Here is a 12,197-nt window from a genome sequence, read left to right as displayed (position 1 = left end):
CCCAGGCGCCCCTGAATTTTTTTTTTTTTTAAAGATTTTATTTATTTATTTGACAGAGAGAGATCACAAGTAGGCAGAGATGCAGGCAGAGAGAGGGTAGGAGGAAGCAGGCTCCCTGCTGAGCAGAGAGCCCGATGTGGGGCTCGATCCCAGGACCCTGAGATCATGACCTGAGCCGAAGGCAGAGGCTTTAACCAACTGAGCCACCCAGGCGCCCTGCCCCTGAATTTTTAATAAAGGATTAAATTAATGTCTGAGAGAAGATATAAGAAAAAGAGTAGGTAGGAAACAGACACTCTCAGTTTGGAGAACATAAGTTTGAGACACCTTAGGACAAAATGTAAGTATGGATTTAACACCCAAGAACAGATTTTTTGATTATTTGTGTTTTGAAGGAAGTCAAAGTCAAAAGAGGTGATGAGATATCCCAGAGAAAATATGGTCAAGGAGAAAAGAAGGCTGGGGATGGGGTCCTGGAGAAGTTCTATATTAAAGGAGGACAGAACGCACAGAAAGGAGTCAAATATGTGGGTATTTGGTGGGGGGGGAAGGAGAGCGAACATTAAGCAAGTAGGAGACTATCAATAGTGTGACTCTTTGGGTGAGTCCTTGGAGGGAGCAGCAACTGAGCAGCTCAACAGCCATTTGCAGCTGTAGGCGGAACGTGTAATATTGTGGCCCCTGTTGACTGCTTGGCCATAAAGTTTAACCAGACTTTTAGCTAATACTGAAAATTATTAAGGGAAGGGATCCAGGTTTTATACTTTTCGTGAATGCTATTTTTTGTTCTAATCCAGTCATTGAATTAATCAGGACCTTGCCTAAGAAATAATCCACCAGCATTTGATTTAAAGCAGAGTTAGGACACAAATAGAGCCTATTTGTGTTCACGATAGGATAAGCTATGTATTTAATTCATGGAAAAATTGGCTAACCTATGTCCTTGTAATTCCTCAGACCTGAGTACAGTTGTGGGTAGGCTTTTGTGTATCTCCTAGGACACTGAGGTGTGCCGTGGCTCAGACACAGCATGGCTAGTTAAAGCTCTGTTCTTACCCAGCTAATTTATACAGACCAGAGATTAAGCATGTATAATAACGTAATCTCTACTAGAAGCCCTTTTGTATAGGAGCTGGTCTGAACAGTTTGGATATATAGCAAGTGGATTGATATCTCCTGATGTATCGCTCGATTCTTATCTAAGACCAAATCCTGACCACAGTGTTCTGCTTGCTTAACGTTTGCTGAAAATCTAACACTAGATGATAGAGGAGAATAGAAGAAAGTAAAGTCCGGAACTCTGAAATAGCCGTTCAGAAGTCTTTTGAACCATGGTTTTTGCAAGTTAAATACTTATTAATGGAGATAATCAGTTTTGATTAATGGTAATATTCCTTAATGTTTTAGACGAGATTGTGCAAAAAAAAGAATATACATTTCTGGAAGTAGCTTTTGAATAAGAGCACTTTTTAAATATAAAATTATGCATGAAATCTACACTCAGTTTTGGTTTCGTTTACTAGGATCCATGTTCTCACAAGCTATGAAGAAATGGGTGCAAGGAAATACTGATGAGGTAAATTCTACTTTTCATGTAAAGAAATTCCTGCACATTGTCTAAGTAAGGTTTCAAGTTTTCTCTTTCTTTAGTTCCCATGTTTAAGTGTCATGGCACATTGCTCCAGGACCGACCAAGAAGGGGCGGCCCTTGTTAGCATCTAACAGTAGCCTCATGGGGGCAGTGCAGGATCTTTAGTTCAGAGATTCTGGCCACTGAAAAATATCCACGCCTTCAAGTTTTCATCAACCAGTAGGCATCAGTAGAATCAAAAAGCTCGACTTTTTCCTTCTTCACTGTCAGTTTTCAGGAAAGGATTGCTCTTTGACTAGTTAGTACATTGAGATATGTGAGTGGAAAAAGAAAAATTTTTCTTCTGGTCATCTAATGTGAAAATAGTCGGGATGTTGGGTACCCAGTAGTTGGCCCTAGAAGACAGTGCGTGAACAGCATGTTAATGTAGCATGGCCAGAGGGTGGTGCAGGTCCATTCATACATGGAATGTGCTGCTGATCCACGAAGTAGACATGATATGCGTAGATAGTTGTGTTAGAGCACTAATAATGTAAGTCTTGATTTTTCTAATGAATAACCATTATCAACAATTTGAGTCATTTGGTTTTTGTTTTGTTTCATTTTTAGGCCCAAGAAGAGCTAGCTTGGAAGATTGCTAAAATGATAGTCAGTGATGTTATGCAACAGGCACAGTATGATCAACCTTTAGAGAAGTCTACAAAGGTAAGGATGACTTGTGTTCTGATCCAGCCTGTATAAAACTGAAAAGAATTAGATTCCAGATACATAAAAAAACGTAAGGGAGATTCTTTTGCCTTTGAAAGATGAGGTGCTTTAGAAACTGTCCTCTCATCATGAACAACTAGGAAACTAACAAACTAAATGAAACAACTGTTTCCAGATCCTGGACAATAGGCAGGAGAGGTCTGTAATCCTTGAAAGAAGGGTAACATTGACACGATCCCTAGCTCACTGCCCAGAAGCGGTTTCCAAAGTGCAGGGAGGAGGAGTCTACCAAAGTTCATAATGTTGCTGAATTGAGGAGTCAGAAATCAAAGTTTGGATAGCCCAAGGTGGCTAGAAGTCATAGAGCACGTTACTAGAAAAGGAGCTTCACAGAAAGAAAACTCCAGTTTACCTCTTTATGAGAGGTCCCTTGAAGTCCTTGGCCAAATACTGATCTATACATGTATTGGGTGAAAATGCCCATGGGGAGGGAAAAAAACTACCAGAAATTAGTAGGCTGAGTGATTCCTGAAACATGGGGTTAGGAATAAGTCACATCCTTACTGACCGGTGTGGATAGATCTCATAATGTACAAGACATTGAGTAGTGTCCTCAGAAACATGCCTTAATACTGGAGCTAAATTAGCCCTAGAGTAAAGCATTTAACCAAGCCTAAAAGCAACTTTTGAAAGGATCAGAACAAAGGCCAACCCTTTAAAGGAACACAATAAAGTTCAGCACTCAACAGTGTAAAAATAACAGTGTCTGCCACCCACTGCATTACTGGGTATGCAAGGAAGCAGAAAAACTTGACCCACAATCAGGAGAAAACACAATCTATAGAAACCATACCCTAAAAAAAAAAAATACTGAATACAAAAGAACTCAAGAAAAGGGGGAAAAGAGAAGAAAGACTCTAGTGGGACAAATGAAAGACAAATAGCAAGATAGTAGGTTTAAATGAAATCATATAAATTGCCATGTTAAATGCAAATGATCTAAATAGTCTAGTTAAAACAGATGATCTGATTAGATAATGGCAGAACCTACTTAGATGCTATCTGTAAGAAGCCCACTTTAAATATAAAGACATAGGCTAAAAGTGAAAGAATGGGGAAGATTTACCATGCAGACATTATCAAAAGTAATTTGGACTAGGGCGCCTGGGTGTCTCAGTGGGTTAAGCCTCTGCCTTCAGCTCAGGTCATGATCTCAGGGTCCATCCCAGGATGGGATCTCTGCTCAGTGGGGAGTCTGCTTCCCCCTCTCTCTCTGCCTGCCTTTCTGCCTACTTGTGATCTCTCTGTCAAATAAATAAATAAACTCTTTTAAAAAAAGTGTTTTGGACTGTATGTATTACTACAAGTCAGAGTAAACTTCAAAACAAGGAATATTATCAGGCAAAAAGAAAGACATTTTATATGATAAAAAGATCAGTTCATTAAGAAGACATCAAGAATCCTAAATGTTACGCATCTAATAACAGATTGAAAACACACGAAGCAAAAACTGCTAGAACTACAAGGAAAATACACAAATCCGTAATGGATAATGTCTCAGTAATGAATAGAACAACACTGTCAACCAGCTTGACCTAAGGGACATTTATAGACTGTGCATTCAGCAGATATTCTTTTGGCCTGCAAATACAACATTTATCAAGATATACCATATTCTGGGCCATAAAACAATTTTCAGTAAATTATAAGGATTGAAATCATACAGTCTGTTTTCTTACCACAAAGGAATTACACAAGAAGTCAGTTACAGGAAGATATGTGGGAAATCCCCCAAGTATTTGGAAATTAAATAGCATACTTCTTAGTCTTCCATTGGTCAAAGAAGAAATCAAAATAGAAGTTAGAAAATATTTTGGACTGAATTAAAATGAAAACACAACAGTATTTGTAGATTACTGCTAAAGCAGTCCTTAGAAGGAAATTTATAGCATTAAATGTTTATATTAGACCAAAAAAAAGTTTTCAATCTTCTGTCTTAAACTAGGGAATGAGTAAATTAAACCCAAAGAAGGAAATACTAAAGATAAAAGTGAATATGGGGTGTACTTGGGTGACTTAGTTAAGCATCCGAATCTTTTTTTTTTTTTTTTAAGATTTTTTATTTCTTTGACAGAGAGACACAGCGAGAGAGGGAACACAAGCATGGGGGGTGGGAGAAGGAGCAGGGAGCCTGATGCGGGGCTCAAACCCAGGACTCTGGGATATGACCTGAGCTGAAGGCAGGTGCTTAACTACTGAGCCATCCAGGCACCCCAAGCATCCGACTCTTGCTCTCAGTTCAGGATCCTCAGGGTCATGAGTTCAAGCCCCATGTTGGGCTTTAAAAAAAAAAACACATGAATATCGGTTACATAGATAATAGAGAAAAATCAAAAGCTGGCTCTTTAAAAAGACCAATTACATTCATAAACCTCTACCAAGACGGGTGGCGGGGGAGAAGAGATTAGATAGGAATTACCAATACCAGGATTGAAAAAGGGGACATCACTACAGATCCTAAATTACTGGAATGGTAATAGTAGAATCTTATGAATGATGTTATGCTAATAAATTCAGCAGCCTGAATGAGATGGAGAAATTCCTTGAAATACATAAATTACCAAAGCTCAATCAAGAAGAAATAGGTAGCCTGAATAATACTGTGTCTGCTAAATTGAATTTGAGGAATTAATATCCAAAATATATACAGACTTAAGAGAAAAAAAGATTTTGAATTTAAAAATGGGCAAAAGACCTGGAAAGAACTTTTTCCGAAGACATACAAATGGCCAAAAGGAACATGAAAAGGTGCTTGATATCACAAGTCATTAGTGAAGCGCAAATTATAACCACAGTAAACTATCACGTCATACCTTTTAGGATAACTGTTATCAAAAAGACAAGCAATAACAAGTGTCGACAAGGATGTAAGAAAAAGGAACCCTTGTTCAGTGTTGGTGGGAATGTAAATTGGTACAGGCAGCTTGGAAAATAGTATGGGGAGTCCTCAAAGAATTAAAAATAGAACTACCATATAGATCCAGCAATCCCACTCTGGGTATATATTTGAAGAAAGTGAAATTATTACCTCAAAAAGATACCTGTACCCCCTGTTTATGTTCACTGCATAATTTATAATAGCCAGGTGTTACATAGAAATAACCCAAGTGGCACTGACAGTTGAATGCATCAGGAAAATTTACCCATTAAAAAAAAAAATGAAATCCTGACATTTGTGACAATATAGATGGACCTTGAGGACATTATGCCAAGTGAGATAAGTCAGACGTATGATTTCACTTACATGTGGAATCTAAAAAAGTTGAACTTGTAGAAACAGAGTGAAATAGTAGTTAACAGGGACTGGGGGTTAGGAGAAATGAAGAGTTGTTGGTCAGAGGATACAAACTTCCAGTTACAAGATGGATTAGTTCTGGGAGATCTAATGCATAGCGTGGGGACTCTAGTTAGTATTGTATTATATACTTGGAAGTTGCCAGTGCAATCGATCTTAAGTATTTTTACTCTTTTTAAAAAAGGTATTTATGTGAGGTGATAGATGTATTAATCTTACTGTGATAATCATTTCACAATATATATGTTTATCTAATTACCACACCTTAAACTTACACGGTATTATGTCAGTCATAACAATGAAATTGGGGGGTGGGAGAAAGAACATCAGGTTCCTTCCCACAAAGAAAGCTCCAGGCCTAGATGGAATTTAAAGAAGAAATAATACTGATTCTAGACAAAGTTCTAGAAAATTGAAGAAGAGGTAATATTTCCCAACACATTGTATGAAGCTAACATTACCTTAACACCAAAGACGTAACAAGAAAAGAAAACTACAGGCTAGTATCTCTCTTGAACATACATGCAAAATCCTTAACAAAAATACGAGAAGGGATGCCTGGGTGGCTCAGCTGGCTGTATCTGACTCTTGGTTTCGGCCCAGGGTCATGAGATTGAGCCCTGCATCAGGCTGCACACTCAGCAGGGAGGCTGCTTGAGATCTCTCCCACTAGTGCTCTCAAACTCGTAAGTAAATAAATAAATACAAGGAAACCAATCATCAGTATATAAAAAGGATAATATGTCATGACAAGTGGGGGTTATCCCAGGAAAGCAGGTTTGCTTTGATAGTTGAAAATCAGTTGCTGGGTTGCCTGGGTGGCTCAGTTGGCTAAGCATCTTGACTTCAGCTCAGGTCGTGATCTCAGGGTCCTAGAATAAAGCCCCACATTGAGCTCTGCGCTCAGCATGGAGTCTGCTTGTCGCTATCCCTCTGTTCTTCAGCCCACTTATGCTCGCTCACTCTCTCTTTCTCTCTCCGGAATAAATAAATAAAATTTTTTTTTTTTTTAAGAAAAAGAATTTGACAGAATTCAACCACTGGCCATAAAACTCTCAGGAAACTAGGAACAGAACAGAACCCTGTTAACCTGATAAAACTCACAGCTAAAATCATGTGTAATGGGGAAAGACTGCATAATTCTAGGAAGAAGGCAAGGACACTTGGACTAGAAGTCCTAGCCAGTGCAAAAAGGCAAAAAAGAAAAGGCCTATAAATTGTAACAGAAGGAGTAAAACTGGTTTTCTTTACAGAAGACCTTATCATTTATGTAGACATTCCTAAGGCTGCTTTATCCAGTGTGGTAGTGACTAGCCATGTATGCACAATACAGAACATTTCCATTGTCACAGAATGGTCTTTTGGACGGTAGTATTTTAAGGAGTCTATTAAAAAAGGGTTAGAACTAAGTTTAGCAATGCTAAATGTTAGAAGGTAAATATATAGAAATGAAGTACATTTCTATATACCAGCAATTAACAGTCAGAAATTGAAATTTAAAAAAGGATACAATCTACAGTAGCATCCTAAAACATAAAATTCTAAGAATATATTTACCAAAATCTGTGTAAGGTTTGTACGATATAAACTGTAACTGAGCAGAATTAAAGATTTAAATAAATCAAGAGACACAAATGTTGTTAAGGTGCTGGTTTTCCCCAGGATGATGGTGGTGGTGGTGATGATTGAGGCGTAGCTGACTTATAACATTATGTTAGTTTCGGGTCTACAACATAGGGATTTGATATTTATTATACATTGCAAAATGATCACAGATTTTTTTTCTTGTGATGAGAACTTTTAAGATTACTCTCCTAGCAGCTTTCAGATATGTTATACAGTATTGACTATACTCTCCATGCCATACAAGATATCCAAGATTTAGTACAATCACAATAAAAAGTCCAGCAGGGTGTTTTGTAGAAGTTGACCCATTGACAAGATGATTATAAAACGTAACTGGAAGATTGAAAGAAACTAGAATGAGAGACATACAGGGTTGAGGGGGCAGAGAAAATCTAGAAGACTAACAGCACGTGGACACATTTACTATCAAGCTGCTCAGTCAGGGCAGAGTGCTATCAGCGTAAGGGTAGACACAAAGAGAATACAGAAGTAGACCCAAATATATGAAGTCAGTTGATTTTTGACATATATGCCAAGGTAGTTCAGTGGTAAAAAGATAGTCTTTCTGGTTTACGGTACTGGAACATTAAGATAAATGTATGGGAGGAAAATGAACCTTCTTCCTCATAGCACATACAGAATCAGCTCAAAATGGATCATAGACCTAAATGTCAGAGCTAAAACTAAAATTTGGGATTTGAGATTAGGCAAAGATTTCTTGGACCATACGAAACATGAGCTATAAAGGAGAAAAATCGATAAATTGATCTTTATCAAAAGTAGAGACTTGTGCTTGTCAAAAGACCCTGTCAAGAAAATGAAAAGGCAAGTTACAGACTGGGAGATGATACTTGCAGAACAACTTTTCTGAGAAAGGGGTTGTGTTCAGAATATCCACAAGCTAATAATTCTGTTTCTCTTCTCTGCTTCGCCAGCTGGTTCTAGTTAGGTGTGTGAGAGCCATGCAAGTGACCTTCAGAAAGTTGAGGGCTGCCATGTAGCACACCCTGCCCCCCTCCCCACCCCTCCAACTCCCAGTCCTCTCTTCAAGCCAGACATTCCCCGTTTCTTCAGCAACTTTTCTTTCTCTAACTGGAGTTGATTCACAGATACTTAAGGCAATAGGAGAATTTCTGCTCATGTTCCTTATGAAGGCAGGAAGCTACTCCTCTGTTACTTACATTAGCAAAAATTGGGAACCAGAATTAAGTATTATTGTTAGGTCCTCCCCAAAATGGGTCAGTGATTAAAGGAGTGAGACTGATACAAAGCGGAGGTCAAGCAAAGCTTTATTCCGCGCCGAGCATCAAGAATCAGAACCAACGTTCGGGGCCGCACCTCTTACAAGAGAGGGCGACCTTTCTCTGTTTCACAGACTAGCTTTTAAGGGCAAAGGCCATGTGGTTGGGCCTGGCCACGCACAGGTGGCCAATGAGATTGTAACACACACAGGAAACTCCACAGTGGTGCTAGGTGACCAATTGAATTACAATTTACCCTATAGCAGACATTTGAACTAGTCTATCACCTTGGTTAGAATTGGCACCCAAAAGGCTCCCAAAGGGCAGGGGCCCCTACTCCTTGGTAGCTAGGGAGACAGTATGCAACCCCCCACTGATCGGATGTCTCCACCTGGCCTGACCCACCCTTGTATCTGGGCTTCGTTACCTGGGGCTGGTTTCCGAGATTTGTTTTTAAGTAAGTCCCCTGGGGGAAGGGGAGCAGGGACAGTTTAAATTTTAGACAACAAAGTTATCGGTTAACTGATGGAAGCGCTCTGGCTAAATAGGTCCTTACAGTTTGTTCAGACGATATCCCACGGAACCCACAGTGGTTCTTAGGGCTTGCGTTCAGACTGAGGCCCGGCGGACCCCTTTCTCTGGCGCTGTTTACTTGGAGAACTGTCCTTACCAGAGCTTGGTTGGATTTCGAACTTTGCACTGAGCTGATTCACACCAACTTTCTGTTCACTTTTGCAGATTCTATCCTCGTTTCTGTGTAAGGGTGATAATTTTTATCTATATTTATCTTCACTGGCTCAGACAAACCTAAAATAGCAAAGAGCAAGATCAAGGTGTATGAAGTTGTGATTCCCCATTATCTTTGAGGATGAAATGTTTAACAATACGAAAAATGTCCTTTTAGGCACCATTTTAGAAAGTAGATATTTAAAAGGAAGTCTTTTTATTTGAGTTGTATGTTCAGATTTTATTATCATGTGCTTTTTATTTTTAGGATGTACAGATACATTTTGCTGTATTTTGGTTTTTAAGCTTGCTAGCCTTTCTCTTTGGCTGGCTAAGATACCTATCCTGCCTGTCCTTAGGGATCTGCAGTGTATTGGTATGGAAAAAGTGCCGGGCTAAACAGAACTTGTTCGTTCCACTTTTAATGAACATATGTGACCTTTTGCAAGTTACTTTCCTTTTCCAAGTCTTATTTTCTCATCAGTAGATCAGAGAAATTGGACAAGACAGTCTCATAAGATCTCCTTCTGAGTCTCATTCCATGATTTTATGAAAGTAAGACATCCTACTTCCATGAAAGATTACCCAGCCTCTCTAGCCCATGTTGAAGCCTCTCTTTGAATGTCCTACCTTACGCTGGTCTATAGAATGTACTTAGGCATTTAACATAAACTACCTCACAGCATTTCTGAATTGTTGCATGTGTATATGTCCCAAGGACCTTGTCTTCTGGGATGGTTTTTTCCTCCCCAGTGCTGTGAGTAAACAGGTCTCCGCCTCAGGAACCTGGTGTTAGGTGGGGAGAAATCAGAGGTTTTTCTTTTTCTTTCCAAAGGTATTGGAGTATTTTGTATTATGGCTCTCCTGATTTAATGACTCCCCTGTGGATTGTCATTTAAGTCATTTTGGGTTTTTCCCTGTTACAAACAATACTTCAGTGAATGTATGTGTATATAAATCTTTGCTCTCTCTTATGAGCATGCTGCACGGTTAATTCCTAGAAGCCAAATTACTGTGTCAGAGACTAGATATTTCGTTCTACTATCTATTGCCAAAAGGGAAAGATGAAAGCGGACCTGGGTGCCAGTCCTTGTTATCTTAGGGTGAGCTGCTTGACCTTTTTAAGCTTCCGTTCATTCATATGTAAATGAAAATAATTACAGCATTGTATCTCAAGATTGTAGTCAGATCCTCACTGTCAAAAGCGCTGGTATGTAGTAAACACTAAGTGTTGGTTAACCTTAATCTGTCATGATAATACGTCCCTGGTTATAAAAATGCACCTTAACCTTTTTCTTTTCCCTTTTTTCAGCTATGACTCAAGACCTGAGAGAAAGGAAATCTGCTTTTGAAAAATAAGAGAACTTTTTTGCTCTGGTTGGATTCTTCAACACAGCCAATGAAAACAAAGCACTGTATTTCTTTTCACTGATATATCACTGTTGTTCCCAAGAAAGACTGGCAGACAATCCTAGACTTCCATCCGAAGCAGAGTGACATGTAGACATATTTGCTGCACATGATGTTCACACAGTGAAAGTCATAAAGAGACAAAGTGGTATTGTTTACATTACTAGAAAATTAATAGCTTTCCAATGGCAATAACCCATTTATGAACGAGTTTTAGTCCACTGGAATAGACAGGGACCACATACTGTGGGAGGCAGATAAGCGTAGAGCTGATATGTAATTGACGCACATTCTGTAGCCGTGACCCATCCCTACAAGTATCCTAAAGCAGGTGCCGGAAGTGCTTTGCTTTGGCCTGAGCAGACAGGTGAGTCAGCCCCTCCGAGAGCCAGGCAGCTCAGAGTGGCGGTGCGGTGCTAGCAGATTGTTTTCCTTCAGCAGACCAGGGCGAGGGCTCCCTGGCGGTCTTCCTTCACAGAGGCATTAATTTGGAAGGAGGCTAGCTGACGGGTCGAGTCTCAGTGACATTGTCCTTCCCTTGGGTGACAGTGTGCAGTTTTCACATTTTAATTGCTCCTGAGATGCGGTGTACTGCAAACCAGTCTCCCCTGCTAACAAAAAGATGAGCCCCCTTTACTTTGAGCACGAAGACTTGCTCTTCTAGAATACTCTGCTCCAAGTTGCTTAGCTTTCCCTTCAGAATACGTGAGGACAAGGAGCAGGAGTAACAGTCACTCCAGTTTCCCCCTGTGATACCTTGGACAAGATGTTTATTCCCAGATTGTATGGTTTTTGTTTTGTTTTTTTCTTTTTTCTTTTTTCTTTTTTTTTTTAAGATTGGCAAGTGAGGTTTGGGGGGGTGGGCAGGAAAAGCACTCGACCTTGGCTGCCTCCCCTTTCTTTGCTGTGAGCTGGGAAGTGTGCAGGTGGTGGCCTTTTCTCTTTCTGTCTCTAGGAGAGCAGGAGACTCCCTCACTGCACTTCCCTCGGTCAGCTACTGGGTGCGGGGCTCGCTGCCATCAGCAGGGCCGCCCCACTGGCGAGCACACTCCATGGGCCCGCGGTGCCCACGCCTCCTCACCATGCGTGACTGAGGGGGACGAACGTTCTCTTAAGTGTTACTGCTTTTGCTCAGACTTTGCAAAAAAAAAAAAAAATTATATATACATATAAATATATAATTATTAATCACCTCTGTCCTTGAGAAAGTCTTGAATGAATAGAGAATTTATTCCATTGCAATATTTGATTGTATAGAGGCACACTGTTTCATCAACAGAAGAAGCGAAAAGGCTGTGTATAAGTTTTTGGTACTATGTACCACCTCTGTTATTCTTCTAAAGCAAAGTATTCATGTACTTAAACCATATTCTATTTAATTGTGTTTGATTTGAAAAATATATATATATATATGAATTATATTTAAAATTGTGTCAACTTTCTGCTTTCAGGGCATTTATGGCTCTTCTACTGAAATGTGTTGATTCTTCCAAATATTTCCATTTGCTCTACAAAAACCCAGAAATGAGCCACTCCTGGA

The 12,197-nt window shown here is 39.6% G+C and overlaps 1 protein-coding gene across 1 annotated transcript in view; it reads left to right on the top strand.

Moving 5' to 3' along the window:
• Positions 1 to 11,799, top strand: part of AKAP10 (A-kinase anchoring protein 10) — an 81,857-nt gene extending 70,058 nt beyond the window's left edge. The window contains exons 13-15 of the mRNA XM_080827519.1: positions 1,524 to 1,576; positions 2,201 to 2,296; positions 10,560 to 11,799. Coding sequence (XP_080683645.1) covers positions 1,524 to 1,576; positions 2,201 to 2,296; positions 10,560 to 10,565 — 155 coding nt within the window. The 3' untranslated portion in view covers positions 10,566 to 11,799. The remainder of the gene's footprint in view (positions 1 to 1,523; positions 1,577 to 2,200; positions 2,297 to 10,559) is intronic.
• The last annotated feature ends 398 nt before the right edge of the window (positions 11,800 to 12,197 follow it).

The sequence above is a fragment of the Martes martes genome (assembly GCF_963455335.1).
Source record: "Martes martes genome assembly, chromosome: 16".
Taxonomy (NCBI): domain Eukaryota; kingdom Metazoa; phylum Chordata; class Mammalia; order Carnivora; family Mustelidae; genus Martes; species Martes martes.
Note: the sequence above shows the minus strand (reverse complement) of the source record. Positions and strands in the feature narration are given on the sequence as shown.